The 21,281-nt window shown below is 46.0% G+C and overlaps 1 protein-coding gene across 1 annotated transcript in view; it reads left to right on the forward strand.

Annotated features, from left to right (window-relative positions):
• Window positions 1-21,281, forward strand: part of tmc5 (transmembrane channel like 5) — a 155,789-nt gene that overhangs the window by 86,918 nt on the left and 47,590 nt on the right. The window contains exons 12-16 of the mRNA XM_080206172.1: window positions 3,118-3,193; window positions 5,624-5,721; window positions 7,335-7,430; window positions 7,533-7,608; window positions 14,270-14,403. Coding sequence (XP_080062298.1) covers window positions 3,118-3,193; window positions 5,624-5,721; window positions 7,335-7,430; window positions 7,533-7,608; window positions 14,270-14,403 — 480 coding nt within the window. The remainder of the gene's footprint in view (window positions 1-3,117; window positions 3,194-5,623; window positions 5,722-7,334; window positions 7,431-7,532; window positions 7,609-14,269; window positions 14,404-21,281) is intronic.

The following is a 21,281-nucleotide window of genomic DNA, read 5'->3' on the forward strand; positions in this document are numbered from 1 at the left end:
CACAACCTCCCCCAGCCCCTAGAGGAGTGTGGGAGAGATAGTATGCACTCTGTGTGGAATGTGATGGAACACTGTCTGAAAGAGGGAGGATGAGCAGTAACTTCTATCATCAGGTAGCACAGGAAGTGCAATGGGTCAACTGTACCAAGAGGATGAAATCAGAGAGATAGAAACCATAGAAAATTACAGCTCAGAAACAAGCCTTTTGGCCCTTCTTGTCTGTGCCGAACCATTTTTTGCCTCGTCCCACTGACCTGCACTTGGACCATATCCCTCCAGACCCCTCTCATCCATGAACCCATCCAAGTTTTTCTTAAATGTTAAAAGTGACCCTGCATTTACCACTTTATCCGGCAGCTCATTCCACACTCCCACCACTCTCTGCGTGAAGAAGCCCCCCCTAATATCCCCTTTAAACTTTTCTCCTTTCACCCTTAACCCATGCCCTCTGGGTTTTTTTCTCCCCCAGCCTCAGTGGAAAAAGCCTGCTTGCATTCACTCTATCCATACCCATCATAATCTTATACACCTCTATCAAATCTCCTCTCATTCTTCTACGCTCCAGGGAATAAAGTCCTAACCTATTCAATCTCTCTCTGTAACTCAGCTTCTCAAGTCCTGGCAACATCCTTGTGAACCTTCTCTGCACTCTTTCAACCTTATTTACATCCTTCCTGTAACTAGATGACCAAAACTGTACGCAATACTCTAAATTCGGCCTCACCAATGCCTTATACAACCTTACCATAACATTCCAACTTTTATACTCGATACTCCGATTTATAAAGGCCAATGTACCAAAAGCACTCTTTATGACCCTATCCACCTGTGACATCACTTTTAGGGAATTCTGTACTCGTATTCCCACATTCCTCTGTTCATCTGCACTCTTCAGATCCTACCATTTAGCCTGTAAATAGGCTAGAGTGACTAAGCAGACATTTGGGCTGACAGGCTCTCCCTGCCTCCAAATACTACAGTCAGTAGAAACTGAAATGATTCAAAAAGGGAGAGATTAATGAGGCTGGAAAGGGATTTCTTAATGTTAGAAGTGATGCTAAATAGCTTAAGATTGGCAGGTTTGACAAACAAACAAGGGTGTGCACGATAGCACAGTGGTTAACACTGCTGCCTCAATGACCTGGGACCTGGGTTCAATTTCAGCCTTGGGTCACTGTCTGTGACGAGTTTGCACATTCTCCCCTTTGTGCTCCGCGTTCCACCCACACTCCAAAGATGTGAAGATCAGGCGGATTAGCCACAGTAAATGCACTAACACCATTGGAGGGTACAAAAGTCTACAGATAGACAGTGAAAGTAACACTTGAATACAAACCAGCAGGATGTGTAATGAAGATAGAAGCATTAGGAGAGTAAATACAGAATATAGGCATTTATTTCTCACATAATGTATAATATATGTTCCTTTTGGGTGGGACAACACTTTGAACTTTAAATGATGGGAATAAAACTTGCTACCTATTTTATATCTGAAATAGTAGCACCAATCGATCAGGAGATATGGAGGCAATGTGGAAATGGAACCATCATGTTATGGGCTAATAGAAACCTGAAATAATAATCCAGAGAGCAGGAGTTATAATCTCACCACCAGCAGTCTGAGAACTTCACTTCAGATTAAAATATTTGGAAGTTAACATCACAATGAACCTGTTGGAATTTATAAAGAATTAAAGAAAGGAAACACAAGTGAAACTTTCTGCTCCCAAAGTCAGTGGACCTTTTAATGGTCTGTTGAATCTTCTGTCTGACCAGTGACCATTCCCACAGCTGGTGGGACTGCAAAATCTACCCTGTCTGCAACTTGGTGCCTTCAGTCCTATATCCATGTGGTTGAGTCTTAACTGCCCTGTAATGGTCCAGCAAGCCCCTACAAATGGTTCAAACCACTATTAAAAGATTGTACTTCTCCTGGTCAAGAAGAAGGAGCACTGCCACTCTCTCAGGGAAACAGCCCAACACCAGCGTCTCTACATCACCCTCTCAGGGAAACAGCCCAACACCAGCGTCTCTACATCACTCTCTCAGGGAAACAGCCCAACACCAGCGTCTCTACATCACCCTCTCAGGGAAACAGCCCAACACCAGCGTCTCTACATCACCCTCTCAGGGAAACAGCCCAACACCAGCGTCTCTACATCACCCTCTCAGGGAAACAGCCCAACACCAGCGTCTCTACATCACCCTCTCAGGGAAACAGCCCAACACCAGCGTCTCTACATCACCCTCTCAGGGAAACAGCCCAACACCAGCGTCTCTACATCACCCTCTCAGGGAAACAGCCCAACACCAGCGTCTCTACATCACCCTCTCAGGGAAACAGCCCAACACCAGCGTCTCTACATCACCCTCTCAGGGAAACAGCCCAACACCAGCATCTCTACATAACTCTCTCAGGAAAAAACCCAACACCAGTGTCTCTACATCACTCTCTCAGGGAAACAGCCCAACACCAGTGTCTCTACATAACTCTCTCAGGAAAAAACCCAACACCAGTGTCTCTACATCACCCTCTCAGGGAAACAGCCCAACACCAGCATCTCTACATAACTCTCTCAGGAAAAAACCCAACACCAGTGTCTCTACATCACTCTCTCAGGGAAACAGCCCAACACCAGTGTCTCTACATCACCCTCTCAGGGAAACAGCCCAACACCAACGTCTCTACATCACTCTCTCAGGGAAACAGCCCAACACCAGCATCCCTACATCACCCTCTCAGGGAAACAGCCCAACACCAGCGTCTCTACATCACCCTCTCAGGGAAACAGCCTGTGGACAATAAATGCTGCCCTGCCAGTGACTTCCACAAACTGAGAGAATTTTCAGAAAATTGGTTGCATCTGGTCTAAATGTCACCCTAATTTGACTTTTATACTGAGCAGTCCTGAGACAAAATGTACTCCCGTTATTGTATAAGGCACACCTGAGTGTAGGAATAATATTCAGAATGTAAATTTAACTTGAACACCAAACTTTGGCAGATGTGGAGAATTGTTAGAACAGGCACTATACTAATCTGTGTAAGTGGTTTATATCTGGTTATTGGAGACGTGTGTAATATAAATAATAAATAAGCTCATTTCTTCTTTGCAGGAATGTGTTGCTGAAAATGTCAGTAGTTGGAGTTCTGTGTTACTATTGGCTAGTGACAGTAGCAAACACAGTGGAGGTACGTATCACAGCAACTTTTAATCAATATTTATTCTCACTCAACTCATTATTCAACTATTAAATAACTGCTGCTGAAAAAAGAGACGTGTCAAAGTATTTTGTCTGGCACTCATCAGGACTCATTGTAGTAATCCCAGCAAAAGGGGAAAAGAACAGCTTATATGATTTGAGCAGAGATTGCTGATTGGTTGGTAAGTGAACGCTCAGTGGATTGTATCAAACACTATGTTCCAGCTCATACTCTCGATAGGCAAGCTCCAGATCACATCCAACCAGCCAGCACTTGAAAAACTCAAAAAAAAACAGTTTCCAACATCCAACGTGATTCTGTGATTGGACAACATTTGCTAAAAAATTCCTCTGTTTGATAAGAATCAATGAAAACTAATTTAAAAGCAAAATACCACAGATGCTGGAATCGGAAACACCAACAGAAAAAGTTGGAAAATCTCAGCAGGTCTGACACCATCTGTGGGGAGAGAATAGAGCCAACAATTCGAGTCTAGATGACCCTCTGACAAGTCAGCTGGGACGAAGGGTCATCCAACTCAAAACATTGGCCCTAATTTGAGATTGTTAGTTTGATTCTCTGTGTGGTGTATTCGTGTGAACTGGAAGCTACATCTGTTAATGCTCAGGGTCCTTTTCTTTGTAGGCAGGCAGGAAGAACACAGACACACGTTGTGCCTGTTTCAGCTAAGCAAAATATGTAATCGCCATTTGCTGATTCATTCCCCAGAGTAATGCCTTGACCAATCAAGGTAAAACTGCCTGGTTTAAATTTCAAAGCTTTGCAGTTAATTCTCAGTTACCATCAACCCTACGGCAATGCCTTTGCCAATCAGTGTCCACTTGCCAACCAATCAGCAATCTCCTCTCAGACAGTATAAGTTGTTGCGTTCCCCTTACACTGGTGTTCTTATAAAGTTTCCTGGTGAGTGCAAGACAAAAAGGTTTAACATGTCTCTTCCAGCAATACTGAACTTCTGTACTCACAAATGATTATTAAGCAAATATTTTATTCTTCTCCCAGTTTCCTCCATCACATCAGTTCTAACGATTCAACTTTCAAAAACAATGTTTGTGACATGTTTGCCTTTTGTTTTAACCATGGGCCCCTCCACCTCCATCCTCCCACTATCCCTATTCCCGCTGCGGTTGATAGGACATTCACTATCTTTCCACTGTAACCACAGAAGGTGCAACACCCGCCCCTTTGCCTCCTCCATTCTTGTTGTCCAAGGTGCCAAACACTCCTTTCAGATTAAGCAGCATTTCACTTGCTTCCTTCAGTTTGGTCTATTGTAGCCGCTGTTCCCACTGTGCTCTCCTCTACATTAGGGAGAGTAAATGCAGACTGGACGACTGCTTAGTGGAACACCTTCACTCAGCCCACACGCATGACCCCAGCCTTCCTGTTGTTTGCCATTTTAACTCAGCTTCCTGCTCTCGTACCCATATATTCACACTGGGCTTGTGGAAATGTTCCAGTGAAGCCAGCACAGACTGGAGGAACAGCATCTCATCTCTGATCCAGCACTTTATAACCTTCTGGACATTCAGTTCAATAACTGTGAACTTTCACCTCCAGCTTGACCCCTGTTTAATCCAAAAAAAGCTTTGTCCTTCTGCAAAGTCCCCCCACCCGTCCTCCCCAACTTGTTCTTACTTTTTGCTTCCACAGAACACTGACATTTGTTCTCCCAGAAAATACTTTCTGGTATAGAACATTGGTGCCGTTATCAGCACTTTCTATAGTTCTTCACACTGCTAATAACACCTCTGCCTTATGTCCTCCACACCTTTGTGCAATCTTTCTCATCTCCCACCTATCGCAGGGCAGCACCGTGACACAGTAGTTAGCACTGTTGCCTCACAGTGCCAGGGACCCTGTATCTGCGTGGGTTTCCTCCGGGTGCTCTAGTTTCCTCCCACTGTCCAAAGATGAGTTGGTTAGGTGGATTGGCCATGCTAAGTTGACCCTAGTTTTGGGGGGGTCTAGCAGGGTAAAGATGTGGGGTTACGGGGGTAGGCTGGGATTGGTGTCGGCCAGACCACCTTCTCCTGTACTGTAGCAATTCTGTGATCCTATTCTAAGATTCTATACTTTCACCCACAAGCCCGATCCCTCTTATACAGTATAAATTCCATCACATTTCTCCCTTTTTTTACTTCTGAAGTCATATAGACTCGAAATGTGAAATCTATTTCTCTTTCCCCAGACAGTGTCAGACCTGCTGAGCTTTCCCAGCATTTCCCTGTTTTAATTTCAGGTTTCACTTTTATTAATCTCTTCTCAATTACTCTTATATCTGTTAGAATATTTTTAATGCTTTTTAAGAACATTTTGCAAATGTTTTTGCCTGGTAATTTACAAGATTATTTGTCAAATTGTTATGGATTAAGCTTGTCATTTGTTATGTTACAGTGCTGGGAAACGTTTGTGGGCCAAGACCTGTACCGACTTGTGATAACTGATTTCATCTTCTCTTTACTGGGTTCCTTCTTTGGGGAGTTTATTCGAAGGTAGGATTTATCCACAAATTCTCTTGCTGATGTGAAGCAATTTTAGATTAAAAAATAGTTATTATTCCAATCCAATAATGAAATGAAATTAAATATGTGCAAATTCAGTATTTATCGTACTAAAAAGTCACAAATTAGTCACAAATAAGGTTTGCGTAGCTGTTGGAGACATGTTAACATGTTTTAAATGAGCCAGCAGGTCTCTTGCTGCATGCTGATGGATAGTTTATGTTTCTTTGGGCCTGAGGGTAAGCTAGTGCAGTGCTTTATAAAGAGGTGGGAGCAGGTGGCTACCCTGATCTGAGACCTGCTCAGGACAGGATTTTATCTTTGTTTTAAATCTTCACCTGTGTACCACTGCATAAAGGTTGAAAAGTGGGGTAATCGCCACTCAAACACAATCAAGTTTAGAAGTAAAATTCGATGGGAACAAGAGCTAACAGAGAAAACGCCACAGGGCCAGGTTACCTTTATATTCAGTTTATTATCCTGATCTCAATGTAATAAAATCTCAAAGTTCTGATGTTTTAAAATGACACCCTTTGTTTAGACCTACTTTCAATTTGGGAGATGTTATAAACAGTAAGTATTTAATCTAATGCTTTAGGTGCAGATCACAAAGCACTTCAGAAATGTGATCTGAGAAAAACAGACGCTGACAACGGGGAGTAGATATTAGAAGGGAAGGGGGAGGGGGTGGACTTAAAGGAAGAACATCTTCCTTTTGAAGGACCTGAAAGAGAGAGAGAAACATAGAGACTTTGGAGTTTAGAGTGGGAATTCCTGAGAATGGAGCCAAGATGTTTGAAGACTTGGCTACTAATGGTGAGAAGCAGCACCAGAGGCCAAGATTGAAAGAACAGAAATGTCATGAGGGTAAGTGAGTTGTGGGGCTGGAGGAGGCTAGGGATTGGGAGTGGCAGAGTTAGTGAAAAGAGTATGAAGGCTGTGGCGAGAGGCAAAATTATGAGCATTGGTTTTCTTGATTCATCGCTGGAAAAAATTAAGGATCTTCCAAGACTATTCAAGAACGTCAAACAAGCAGATAGAATAGGTGAGAGGGGTGTTAGAGCGATTGGAATAGGCAAGTGGGTGTTGCCCATTGCCCATTAACTGGGGAAGGTTAAATCAACTTGCAAACACTGTCACATGCAATATTGTCAAAGCAAACCATCTTCACTACCTTCTTGAAACTAGAAAAGGAAAACTCACACCCATTTTGAAATGCTCTGTTGCCTCATCTTTACCCCATTATCCATCCAATGTGTCCTCTTCCTGGTGGTCTGGATGATCCATGTGTCAAAGCATCTTTTCCCAGGCAATTCTAGCAGTCTAAGAGTTGAATTTGTTATTGGTCCAGCGGAAAAAGATTATCCACAAAATTTCAGATTGTATCAGTGCCACGGAATTGTAAACGAAATTACTCATTCTGAATACTGATTGGCAATGTGCAAAGGGTACTTTATCTAAGCATTGATGTTTTATTACTGACGAGATTGAATTGTGTTACATAGTTTACCGTTAATATTTAAAATAACCTGGAATGATTTAGCAAGGAGTACTTGTTATGAAATACCAATAATTTAACATTTTGGTTTATTAAATGCCTTCAGCTTCATGGGAACGCATTGCTGCCGTCAACTTGGAGTGCCAGAATTTGACATTGCGAGGAATGTTTTAGGTTTAATCTACGCACAAATTCTAGCATGGTATGTAGATTTACAAAATTAAAAAGATCTCTGGAGTTACACAGTTTTATGTATTTCAATACAGTTTACTCACTGTTCTCCATTTAAAAACTTACATTTCAGGATTGGAATTTACTTTGCACCTCTTCTACCCGCAATTCAGATCATAAAGTTCTTCATTATATTTCATGTTAAAAAGGTATGATAACTAGTCCACAATTACAATTGATTTAAATATTTATCAATGTTAGTGATTTGTGTAAGAACTGTAACCTCAATCTCGCATTAACACTTCAATATACTGCAGATAACTGCGATTAGTAGGAATTATGCATTTGAAATTCTTTACGTTAACTGCTAATCTAGGAATTGTCAAACTTTTATCGTTTACATTTTATACCATTCCATCATAATATCAAACGAAAGAGTTTGATAAGGAAAATGTTGTTTAAAACTGTATACTTTTTAAAAGCTGTCAGGTATTAATTCAGTGTGTAATGAATGAAAGCATCCTGATATTTATTTAGTTAAAGTTGTACCATAATTTCAAAGCAATTCATTCACATTTTGTTTTCAATTAGCTGCATTATCAGAGAAGATACATCAAGGAAGAATGTCGGCTGCGATTCTCCCAAAAAAATTCTTAGTGTCGAAAACAGGAGTAAATCCCATTGTTTTTTTCAGTAGGATTTTCAAAATGAATCTCCCACACTCTGAGCATCACTGAGAGCCTGAGCGCGAAAATCATTCAAAAGCAGGGGGCGGGGCCTATTCCTGAGCGAGAAGCTGGGGGCGGGGCCCATTCCTGAGTGAGAAGCTGGGGGCAGGGTCTATTCCTGTCGGAGAAGCTGGGGGCGGGGCCCATTCCTGAGCAAGAAGCTGGGGGCGGGGCCCATTCCTGAGTGAGAAGCTGAGGGCGGGGCCCATTCCTGAGTGAGAAGCTGGGGGCAGGGTCTATTCCTGTCGGAGAAGCTGGGGGCGGGGCCCATTCCTGAGCAAGAAGCTGGGGGCGGGGCCCATTCCTGTGGGAGAAGCTGGGGGCGGGGCCTATTCCTGAGCGAGAAGCTGGGGGCGGGGCCCATCCCTGTGTGAGAAGCTGGGGGCGGGGTCTATTCCTGAGCGAGAAGCTGGGGGCGGGGTCTATTCCTGAGCGAGAAGCTGGGGGCGGGGCCCATTCCTGAGTGAGAAGCTGAGGGCGGGGCCCATTCCTGAGTGAGAAGCTGGGGGCAGGGTCTATTCCTGTCGGAGAAGCTGGGGGCGGGGCCCATTCCTGAGCAAGAAGCTGGGGGCGGGGCCCATTCCTGTGGGAGAAGCTGGGGGCGGGGCCTATTCCTGAGCGAGAAGCTGGGGGCGGGGCCCATCCCTGTGTGAGAAGCTGGGGGCGGGGTCTATTCCTGAGCGAGAAGCTGGGGGCGGGGTCTATTCCTGAGCGAGAAGCTGGGGGCGGGGCCTATTCCTGAGTGAGAAGCTGGGGGCGGGGCCTATTCCTGAGTGAGAAGCTGGGGGCGGGGCCCATTCCTGAGCGAGAAGCTGGGGGCGGGGCCCATTCCTGAGTGAGAAGCTGGGGGCAGGGTCTATTCCTGTCGGAGAAGCTGGGGGCGGGGCCCATTCCTGAGCGAGAAGCTGGGGGCGGGGCCCATTCCTGTGGGAGAAGCTGGGGGCGGGGCCTATTCCTGAGCGAGAAGCTGGGGGCGGGGCCCATCCCTGTGTGAGAAGCTGGGGGCGGGGTCTATTCCTGAGCGAGAAGCTGGGGGCGGGGTCTATTCCTGAGCGAGAAGCTGGGGGCGGGGCCTATTCCTGAGTGAGAAGCTGGGGGCGGGGCCTATTCCTGAGTGAGAAGCTGGGGGTGGGGCCTATTCCTGTGGGAGAAGCTGGGGGCGGGGCCTATTCCTGTGGGAGAAGCTGGGGGCGGGGCCTATTCCTGAGCGAGAAGCTGGGGGCGGGGCCTATTCCTGAGTGAGAAGATGGGGGTGGGGCCTATTCCTGAGTGAGAAGATGGGGGCGGGGCCTATTCCTGAGCGAGAAGCCAGCATTCTATTGCGCATGCGCTGGTCAGCACTGAGATTAGTACATACACAGTAGCCTCACACTTCCTGCCTCCCAATCGCTGGCCAGCCCCAAGACTTCACATCGCTGCCCTCCTGCCCCTCCCCCAACATGGTCCAATCATTGGCTTTCCAGATATGTCTCTACCACCAGCTCCACCTCCCCCACCATCGGTAGGCAGCCCTGCCCCTCCCACCACCCTGATTGCCAGCCCTGATCGAGGGCCTCCCTCCTTTGTCATCACCGCGTACAGAGTGGCTGTAGAACCATCCATCCCCACCAATCTCCCCTCCCTCTCCCCGCCCCCCCGAGCCCTATCCCGATGGGCCTTGCCCTATCTGGCCTCTGCCCCTAGGCATTGCCTGGTGTCTGGTGGTAAATGCCGTGGTGCCCCCTGAGCATGATCACTTTTCTCCTTGGGCAGTGTCACCGTGGCAGTGGGGGCACCCCTCTTAACCTCCGACCCTCTGTCTTTAAACAAATCCCAGCCAGAAACTGAAAGCTTTATTTTCCCTGCTACAAAGCTAGCTCCTCCCATTAATCACATTATCACATGACCCTGTCAATCAACCTAAACAAAATCCCCAGGGGAGATCTTCATCTATAAACAAAAATCCATTACCTCTCTTCTAAGTAAATTCTACAAAGTAAAATGAGTAATTATCCTGCTGTCCCAGCATCTGAGTTATATTTATGCCAGACATACTGACTACCTAGCGAAACTGTTAAATTTTAAAATATTTCCCTTAAACATAAAATATATCAATAGCACATGGTGATCACAACAGTAACAGGAGGAAGGGGAATTAGGAGATGGTGAGGGTGCAGGATGACTGGAGGAACTTGTTAGTGATGTGGGAGGTTGGAAGCAGGCCACACTGATGAATGTGATAAGCACCATGTTTGTACTCAGTGATCAGCAACACAGTTAGAGAAACAGGCTTGAGAAAAGTGATTGGGGAGAGAACTGAACATTTAGTTCAGGATAATCAATTTGAGTCGGGCGAAGGGACACCCAATTAATTTCCTGCTCCAACGGTGGAGAACATGATTTTGCCAAGAGCTGGACCAAGTGTCTCATACACAATGGACCTGCTGTCCTCCCATACTAACACTGTGCATTCAGGTGAGAATCCAGTCCGTTTTGGCACTGGAGTGTGATTGGTCTAAGTGGCAATCTTATCCTTACAGAGGTACCCTAAAGGAAAGTTTGATCAAACGAGTGCAGTGGCGGCTGTGATATGGACCCCACAATGTTGTTGGTGTACTGGTTAAGGCACACTCACCTTCATAACTCAATACTGAATATCTCAGAACTGACTACAGCCTGACTGACTGACCCAGCAGATTGTTCAATTACATCTGTCACAGATACAAGGAGGAGGACAGAATGCTGGCTCTATCTGATGCTGTCTTGTTGGTAGATAGGATAAGAAGGAGGAGGGGAAGAAGGCACAGTTTGAGCAAGAATATTGCCCTGAAGAGGCAGTGCCTTTGGAGCTCAGGAAGCTCCAGATTTTCCTGAGGAGGGAGGGACATCATCCACAAAGGTGTTAGACGTAGCCAAGGGTCTGCAGGAGATGCGACTGATTCCTGGAGACAGTGTCAGAGGCAACTTCACTTCCCAGGAATGTGGCTACATGTATTTTTCACCAACTATGTGATATAGTAACCATCACAGAGACATGGTCAAAGGAAAGTTTAAAGTTTATTTATTCATTAGCCACAAGTGAGGCTTACATTAACACTGTTACTGTGAAATTCCCCTAGTCGCCACTGTCCGGCACCTGTTTGGGTCAATGCACCCTTTCAGAATGTGGGAGGAAACCGGAGCACCCGGAGGAAACCCACGCAAAGATGAGGAGAACATGCAAACTCCACACAAACAGTGACCTAAGCCAGGAATCAAACCCATGTCCCTGGCGCTGTGAGGCAGCAGTACTAACCATAGTGGTTACAAAGGACACGATTGGCAACTCAACATTCCGGGATATAGAGTCTTCAGGCGAGAAATGGAGGAGATTAAAGAGGAGATATTGTATTATTAGTTAAGGAGTCAGTTACTGCCGTAAGGAGAAATGATATCTTGGAGGAGGCATCAAATGAAACTTTGTGGGTCGAGCTTAGGAAAAAAGGGGCAGCCACATTGTTAGATGTTTATTTTTGACCCCCCGATAGCGAGATATTGAGGGGCAAATCTGTGCTCGGTTTGTGGAGGTGTGTAAAAACAACAATAATAGGGTTACTATATTCAGTGATTTCAACTTTCCCAGCAATAACTGGGACATACATAGTGTTAAAGCTTGGATAGACTAGCTTTCTTGAAATGTGTACCGGAGAACTTTTTAAATCAGTATGTGGAGGGCCCAACACAGGAGGGAGCTGTGCTGGACCTGATCAGCAATTTCCCTGTGTGTAGGTTGTTATTGGCTGCACACACGTGACCTGGAGAGACCCGTGGCAGCAGCCTGTGAGATTCATGAACAGAAAAGAATTTTACCCTCTCATAGTCACAAGGTTTCATGTTATTTGTGACTGCTGACAGCAGATCCTGTGTCTCTGTCACAGGGACCCAGGGAGGTCCCACCACTCTTACTCCCTGAGTCACTTACTTTGAGGGACTCAGCATTTGGAGGGTTGGCTCTTTGGTGACTATTGGTAAGGCAATGACTTTGAGAGTATTTCTGAGGAACAATGCAGCGTATTCTGCCAGAATGTGCATGATTGGGTAAACCACTGGCTTCCTGAAGATGTCTTTCTGATGTTTGACTGCCCAGTTTGGGCCATCCAATCCTCACCACAGTAACTCTCCCACATCACAGTCATTGGCTGCATCTTCCTCACCCTGTACCGCTGTGGGGTCAATTTCCCCGAGGGAGGAGACGTCTCCTCGGAGAAGGCGGGTGTGGAAGGGAACGGCTCTAAAGAAGGCAGTCGAGGATGCTACTGAACAGTTACAGTGTGGCAGATGCGCCTGTGACAATCTTGTAGGAGGAGGAATAAGGTCACGGCTGGTTGGCACAATTGATACTCTCTTCAGAGTTCAGTGTCAGGGACACTCCAACACCATCACTCCCAGCACAAACATCTCAGGAGAAACCAGAGCTCTGAGTGATGGTGGAAGCAGCTTTAGTCACCTTCCACCCTTACGATGGTGCCATCCTTGGGATGCATTGTAGCCATGGCAACATGTAACTGATATGGAATGTGGATTACATCCAATTAGTGCAGGTCCTGGAGCCGCTCCAGATAGTACAGTCCCTTCAAACAGACATTCAGCAAATCAGTGGCCTGGCAGCTTTCTAACAAATCAATTCAAACATGGATGCGCTGATGTCAGTACACCAGCTTGGTTCTACAGGCTGGGTCACAAGGATAGTCTTCACTGTTTGAACTGGACCCCATTGCCATAGATACCTAATGGAGAGGCATCGCTCTGTTACTAACCCCCATCAGCGCCCCCCCCCCCTCCACACATCTGGATACAATGACCTGCAACTTGACATCAACGCTGTAAGGTGTGTTTGTGTTGTCCTTCCAGAGAGTTCCTCATCAGCACAATGGCTTGCTGCTGGAATGGCGGGGCAGGCTCGAAGGGCCAAATGGCCTCCTCCTGCTTCTATCTTCAATGTTTCTATGTTTCTTTACCAACACTCAGGAGTTTGTGTTTGTTGGAAGCTTTCCAAGTTTCTTGGATAATCTTTGCATTACAGAGAAAGGTGTCTCAGTCAGTACTGACACATCAATCTTTATAGATGTTGCTGACAACTTGGGAGATTTGCAGAAGCATCACTCTTAGAGAAAGTCAGTCCTCAATATTATCCAGCTCTCAAAGCCCAAGTCAATGCGTGCACCAAGATTAAAGCAAAATACTACGGAAGCTGAAATCTCAGCAGGTCTGACAGCCTCTGTGGAGAGAGAATAGAGCCAACGTTTCCAGTCTGGATGCCCCTTTGTCAGGCTCCAGATCTGAAATGTTGGCTCTGTCCCCCTCCACAGATGCTGGCAATCTCACCTGTTAGCTCTGGAGCCTGCTCCTCGAATGGGGTGAGAGTCTGTTCTGTGCTGCCCACTTGGTCATAGCTCTAACTTTTTATTACATTCTTCTCTTTGGATGGATTGAGTGTGGGCGCTGTGGGTGAAGGAACTTGCATGCTGTTTTGTATCCTGAGCGCTCCCCAGTTAGGGATTAAGATGCCATTTGTGTAACACCTTCCGTGAGATGGTGAGCTTTAGTGGCTGTGACACATTGGGAGCTGGTGGTTTCCCTACAGCCTGGAACCCTTAAACTGCTGGATGTGATGATGAGAGTGTGTATTTGCAGGGAATAGACTTTTCACTTCGCCTGTGGAACACAGCACATCACTCCTGCGTTTCCTGCTCTGTAGGGCAGTCCTACTTTGGAGCCTGTGGGCAGTTACTTCCTGGTAGCTGCCCCCCAGGTCAGACAGGAAGATCTCCTGCTCCCATTCCTTTCCTCAGCTGGCTGGAGGAGAATCTCCAGGGAGGGATCACTAAACTGTGGGGTTCCTTTTGCAGAGTGTGGAAGCTCAGACCTGCAGTGAGTAAATGGGTGTCTGAGTGCTATTCAAATGTAGTAGCCTATAAGTATAGGAATTGTGGCGCTGTTTCTCATTCTTATTCCTGTGTGGTATAAGTACAATGGGTAAATTATGGAGTTTGCATATTTATATTTATCTGTTGGTGATAGTATCCCCACAGTATTGTAGTGTCTGTACTACGTGACTCTGCAGCCATTCTGAATGTTGTATTGAAGCAAAGTGCTGATTAACACTTTGGATTTGAATGTTTAGGTTAGCCTGATGATGAACTGCCAGCCTCCTCGCCAGGCCTGGCGAGCGTCTCACATGAAAACCATCTTTATATTCCTGCTCTTCTTCCCTGGATTCATCGGGGTCCTTTGTTCATTAGGAATAACCGTGTGGAAGTGAGTGTTTTTTTTTATCTAACATAGCAGCACTGCCAGTATTTAATATTTTTTCTGGAGATTTGTTTTAAATAATAAACATTCTTGATGCTGAAAGAGAAAGAAATGTCAAACAGCAATATCCCTTTTTCCAAGATCCATAGAACATAGAACATAGAACATTACAGCGCGGAACAGGCCCTTCGGCCCACAATGTTGCGCCGACCAGTCTTATTTTTAAAAAAACATTGACCCACTAATCTAAACCAATCCCTTTTCGTCCATAAACCTATCCACCAATCTCTTAAACGCCCCCAAACTAGGCGCATTTACAACTGCAGCAGGCAGGGCATTCCAATCCCTCACCACCCTCTGGGTAAAGAACCTGCCCCTGACATCCGTCCTATAACTACCCCCCCTTAATTTAAAGCCATGCCCCCTCGTGCTAGCTTTCTCCATCCGAGGAAACAGGCTATCACCATCCACCCTATCTAAACCTCTAATCATCTTATATGTTTCTATAAGATCCCCTCTTAGCCGCCTTCTTTCCAGTGAAAACAACCCCAAATCCCTCAGTCTCTCCTCATAGGACCTCCCCTGCATACCAGGCAACATCCTGGTAAACCTCCTCTGCACCCTCTCCAAAGCCTCCACATCCTTCCTGTAATGTGGGGACCAGAACTGCACACAGTACTCCAAGTGCGGCCGCACCAGAGTTGTGTACAGTTGCAACATGACGCTGCGACTCCTAAATTCAATCCCCCTACCAATAAACACCAAGACACCGTACGCCTTCTTAACAACCTTATCTACTTGATTCCCAACTTTCAGGGATCTATGTACACATACACCTAGATCCCTCTGCTCCTCCACACTATTCAAAGTCCTCCCGTTAGCCCTATACTCAACACATCTGTTATTCCTACCGAAATGGATTACCTCACACTTCTCCGCATTAAACTCCATCCGCCACCTCGCGGCCCAGCTCTGCAACCTGTCCAAGTCACCCTGCAAACTTCGACACCCTTCCTCACAATCTACCACACCTCCGACTTTGGTGTCATCAGCAAACTTACTAATCCACCCAACTATACCCTCATCCAGATCATTAATAAAGATTACAAACAGCAGTGGCCCCAAAACAGATCCCTGAGGCACACCACTCGTAACCGAACTCCATGATGAATAATTACCATCAACCACCACCCTCTGTCTCCTATCTGCTAACCAATTCCTGATCCAAGTACCTAAATTACCACCAATCCCATACATCTGCATTTTCTGCAGAAGCATACCATGGTGAACCTTATCAAACGCCTTACTAAAATCCATATATACCACGTCTACTGCCTTACCCCTATCCACCTCTTTGGTCACCTTCTCAAAGAACTCAATAAGGTTAGTAAGGCACGACCTTCCCGCTACAAAACCATGCTGACTATCTCTAATCAATTCATTACTCTCCAAATAACTATAAATCCTATCCCTAATAATTCTTTCCAAAACCTTGCCCACTACAGAAGTAAGACTCACTGGTCTATAATTCCCAGGGAAGTCTCTGTTCCCCTTCTTAAACAATGGGACAACATTCGCTGTCCTCCAATCTTCCGGTACTATACCAGAGACCAACGACGACCTGAAGATCAGAGCCAGTGGCTCTGCAATCACCTCTCTTGCCTCCCATAGAATCCTAGGGTAAATCCCGTCTGGACCAGGGGACTTATCTATTTTCAACCCTTCTAGAATATCCAACACATCCTCTGTATCAACTGCAATACTTTCTATTTTACACCCCTTCACCCCAGTGACCTCCTCAGCTACATTCATATCGTCCTGCGTGAACACCGAAGAGAAATAATGGTTCAATGCCTCTCCAATCTCTTCCGGTTCCACACACAACTTCCCCCTACCGTCTGTAACTGGCCCTAATCTTGCCCTAACCAACCTTCTGTTCTTGACATACCTATAGAACGCCTTAGGATTCTCCTTAATCCTATCAGCCAAAGTCATCTCATGCCCTCTTCTAGCCCTTCTTAACTCCCTCTTCAACTCCCTCCTAGCCAATCTAAAGCTTTCTACTGCACTACCCGAGCCCTACCCGAGATCCGGCATTCTCATCAAATAGGCACGGTAGGTAAATGTTTGATTTAGGGAACAAACAACACTAACCCTTTCTAGTCAGGTCTGTATCACTGCCAAAGTATTCAGTGCTCCTTCCTCTCTCCTGTGTGAACAGAATGAAAGCTTTTAGATTTTGATCAGTTTTTGAGCTTTCTGCTCCTTTGCATTGAAACTGTGCAGAATCAGAGACAAACAAAATTCAGAAGTTCTGAATTTCTGTGGAGCTTTTCCTGTTCTGTTGAAGTAACGTTGCTGGAAATGCAGCAGAAATCCTGTTTGCAAGTGTACCCAAGGTTTCAGCGTGGTTCTTATGTACACTCCCAGGGAAACTGCCGGACCTGCTGCTCTGACCAAACTCCAGGCCACAATAAAAATAAACAAGACAACTAACATCATTTGATCATAGAATCATAGAATCTACGGCACAGAGACAGGCCCTTCAGCCCAAACTGGTCCATGCTGACCAAAATGCCAATCTAATCTTATCTATTCTAATCTGGCCCATATCCCTCTAAACCTTTCCAATCCGTGTAATTGTCCAAATGCTTTTTAAATGTTGTCAATGTCCCAGCCTCAAACACTTTGGCCGCTCATTCCACACACGTACCACACTGTGTAAAAAAGTTACTCCTCAGATTCCGATTACTTCTTTCCCTCTTAATTTAAACCTATGCCCTTTAATTCTCAATTCCCCAACCCTGGGGAAAATGATGTTCTCACGTGAGATGATGGCATCCATGTCAATGATCTGACCATCACCAGGCAGGGCTGTTCCCTTCCTGTCGGGGAACAATTCAGCAGTCACGGGCATTCAGTCTCTGATCTTCGGGTAAACTTTCTCCAGCAGTAGGGTGATAGCATTCACCCTATCCATGCCTCTGATCATCTTATACACCTCTATAAGATCACCCCTCAGTCTTCTACACTCCAAAGAAAAAAGTCCTCGCCTGTCCAATCTCTCCCTATAACTCAGTCTCTTGAGTCCTGGTAACATCCTTGTAAATCTTTTCTGTAAACTCTCCAGTTTAATAACATCCTTCCTACAGTAGGAAGTCTCACAACACCAGGTTAAAGTCCAACAGGTTTATTTGGTAGCATGAGCATTCGGAGTGCTGCTCCCTCATCAGGTGAGGGAGTTGTGTTCACAAACGGGATATAGATAGACACAAATTCAATTACAAGATAATGTTTGGAATGCGAATCACAATAGCTAATCAAGTCTTTACAGGTACAGACAATGTGAGTGGACAGAGGGTTAAGCACAGGTTAAAGAGATGTGTATTATCTCCAGACAGGACAGTAAGTGAGATTTTACAAGCCCAGGCAAATTGTTACAGATAGTGTGACATGAACCCAAGATCCTGTGCGGAACTTGGCTATCAGTCTCTGCTCAGCGACTCTGCGCTGTCGTGTGTCGTGAAGGTCGCCTTGGAGAATGCTTACCCGAAGATCAGAGGCTGAATGCCTGTGACCACTGAAGTGTTCCCCAATAGGAAGGGAACAGTCCTGCCTGGTGATTGTCGGATCTTGGACACAGATGCCATCATCTCACGTGAGAACACCATCCACCAGGTATACGGTACATACTCTTGCGACTTGGCCCACATTGTCTACCTGATACGCTGCAGGAAAGGATGTCCCGAAGCATGGTACATTGGGGAGACCATGCAGACGCTATGACAATGGATGAATGAACATCGCTCGACAATCACTAGGCAAGAGTGTTCTCTTCTTTTCGGGGAACACTTCAGCAGTCACGGGCATTCAGCCTCTGATCTTCAGGTAAATGTTCTCCAAGGTGGCCTTCACAACACACAATGCAGAATCACTGAGCAGAAACTGATAGCCAACTTCCACATCCCTCAACTGGGACCTTGGGTTCATGTCAGACTATCTGTAAACCCCACGATTTGCTGGAGACAATTCATATCTCTTTAGCCTGTGCTTAATCCTCTCTCCCCTCATATTGTCTGCATCTATAAAGACTTGATTACCATAACAACTCGCATTCCAATTCCAGCCATTATCTTGTAATTGAGTCTGTGTCTATATGTCATAGAAATCATAGAACCCTACAGTGCAGAAAGAGGCCCTTTGGCCCATCGAGTCTGCACCGATCACAATCCCACCCAGGCCCTACCCCCATATATTATACCCACTAATCCCTCTAACCTACGCATCCCAGGACACTAAAGGGGCAATTTCTTAACATGGCCAATCAAACTAACCTGCACATCTTTAGACTGTGGGAGGAAACCGGATTGTTTTCACTGGAAAGATGAAGGCTGAAGGGGAGACCTGATAGAGGTTTACAAAATGATGAGAGGCATAGACAGGGTGGAGAGTCAGAGGCTTTTTCCCAGGATGGAAGTATCAATTACAAGGGGGCACAGGCTCACGGAGAGAAGGAGAAAGTTTAAGGGAGATGTGCTGGGGAGGTTTTTCACACAGAGAGTGGTGGGTCCCTGGAACGCGCTGCCAGAGGAGGTGGTGGAAGCAGGCATCTGGATGGGTACATGGATAGGGGAGGAAGAGAGTGATATGGACCAAGTGAAGGCAGAAAGTTTAGTTAGGGCATCATGATTGGCACAGGCTTGGAGGGCCGAAGGGCCTGTTCTGTGCTGTACTTTGTTCCTTGTTCTAGACAGGAATCTAAACATTATATTTCCATAATGTGAAGACAAACAAGATAAATTACAACAACAACATTTCCTACTTTAGTTTTAGAAAATTAGTCAATGAATCTGGAAGGCAGAGGAAACAAAGGCTAGATATTTTTAAAAGGAGTTTGGCTGAGTATCGACTTCAAGGCAAGTGTAGCAAATAAAGCTGATGAATTGAGAGCACAGATAGGACACTGGTGGTATGATATTAGAACATAGAACATAGAACATAGAACACTACAGCACAAACAGGCCCTTCGGCCCACAAGTTGCGCCGACCACATCACCTACCAACCTACAGACCTATCTATAACCCTCAATCTCATTAAACCCCATATACTCATCCAGAAGTCTTTTAAAAGACCCCAGCGAGTTCGCCTCCACCACCACTGACGGCAGCCGATTCCATTCACTCACCACCCTCTGAGTGAAAAACTTACCCCTAACATCACTTCTGAACCTCCCTCCCCGCACCTTAAATCTGTGTCCTCTCGTAGCGACCATTTCAAACCGGGGAAATAGCCTCTGAGAGTCCACCCTATCTATTCCTCTCAACATTTTGTAAACTTCTATCAGGTCGCCTCTCAACCTTCGTCTCTCCAGGGAAAAGAGTCCCAGCTCCCTCAACCTAACTTCATAAGGCATGCCTCCCAGTCCAGGCAACATCCTTGTAAATCTCCTCTGCACCCTTTCAATAGCTTCTACATCTTTCCTATAGTGAGGCGACCAGAACTGCGCACAATACTCCAAATGAGGCCTGACAAGGGTCTTATAAAGTTCCAGCATTACCTCCCGACTCCTAAACTCAATCCCTCGATTAATGAAGGCCAGTACACCATACGCCTTCTTGACCACCTCCTCCACCTGCGAGGCCGATTTAAGAGTCCTGTGGACCCGGACCCCAAGATCCTTCTGCTCCTCAACACTACTCAGACTTCTGCCCTTAATAGTGTACTCGTTCATCCCGTTGGTTCTGCCAAAATGGACGACAACACATTTATCTGCGTTGAAGTCCATCTGCCACTTCTCCGCCCAGTCCTGCATCCTATCTATGTCCTGCTGCAACTTTTGCCATCCTTCCAGATCATCCACAACACCACCGACCTTCGTGTCATCAGCGAACTTACTTACCCATCCCTCCACTTCCTCATCCAGGTCATTTATGAAAATGACAAACAACAAGGGTCCCAGAACAGATCCTTGAGGCACTCCGCTGGTGACTGACCTCCATTCAGAAAAAGCCCCATCCACAACCACTCTCTGCCTTCTGCAGGCAAGCCAGTTCTGGATCCACAAGGCCAAAGGCCCTTGGATCCCATGCCCTCTCACCTTCTCAAGAAGTCTTGCATGGGGGACCTTATCAAACGCCTTGCTGAAGTCCATGTACACTACGTCCACGGCACTTCCTTCGTCAATGTGTTCAGTCACATTATCGAAGAACTCAACTAGGCTTGTAAGGCACGACCTGCCCTTGACAAATCCATGCTGACTATTCCTGATCATGTCAAACCTCTCCAAATGTTCGTAAATCTTGTCCCTCAGAAGCCTCTCCATCAGCTTACCAACCACTGAGGTCAGACTCACCGGTCGGTAATTTCCCGGGCTATCTCTGTTCCCTTTCTTAAAAATAGGAACTACATCCGCAATCCTCCAATCCTCTGGAACCTCTCCCGTCTCCATTGACGACGCAAAGATCATCGCCAGGGGCTCTGCAATCTCTTCCCTCGCCTCCCACAGTATCCTGGGGTACATCCCATCTGGTCCCGGCGACTTATCTACCTTGATAGAATTCAAAAGTTCCAACACATCCTCCTCCTTAATATTCACGTACTCAATCCTTTCCATCTGCTGCAAATCCATAACAAAATCTCCCAGATCGGCTTCCACCGTGAATACTGAGGCGAAGTACTCGTTAAGCACCTCCGCCATTTCTTCTGGTTCCACACAAACCTTTCCCCCCTCACCTTTTATAGGTCCTATCCCTTCTCTTCTTATCCTTTTACCTTTCACATATTTATAGAAGGCCTTGGGATTCTCCTTAATCTTACTCGCCAAGGTCTTCTCATGACCCCTTCTGGCTCTCCTAATTTCCCTTTTAAGTTCCCTCCTACAGTC

This window comes from Carcharhinus amblyrhynchos, chromosome 18 (genome assembly GCF_965287045.1).
Source record: "Carcharhinus amblyrhynchos chromosome 18, sCarAmb.v2.hapA, whole genome shotgun sequence".
NCBI lineage: Eukaryota > Metazoa > Chordata > Chondrichthyes > Carcharhiniformes > Carcharhinidae > Carcharhinus > Carcharhinus amblyrhynchos.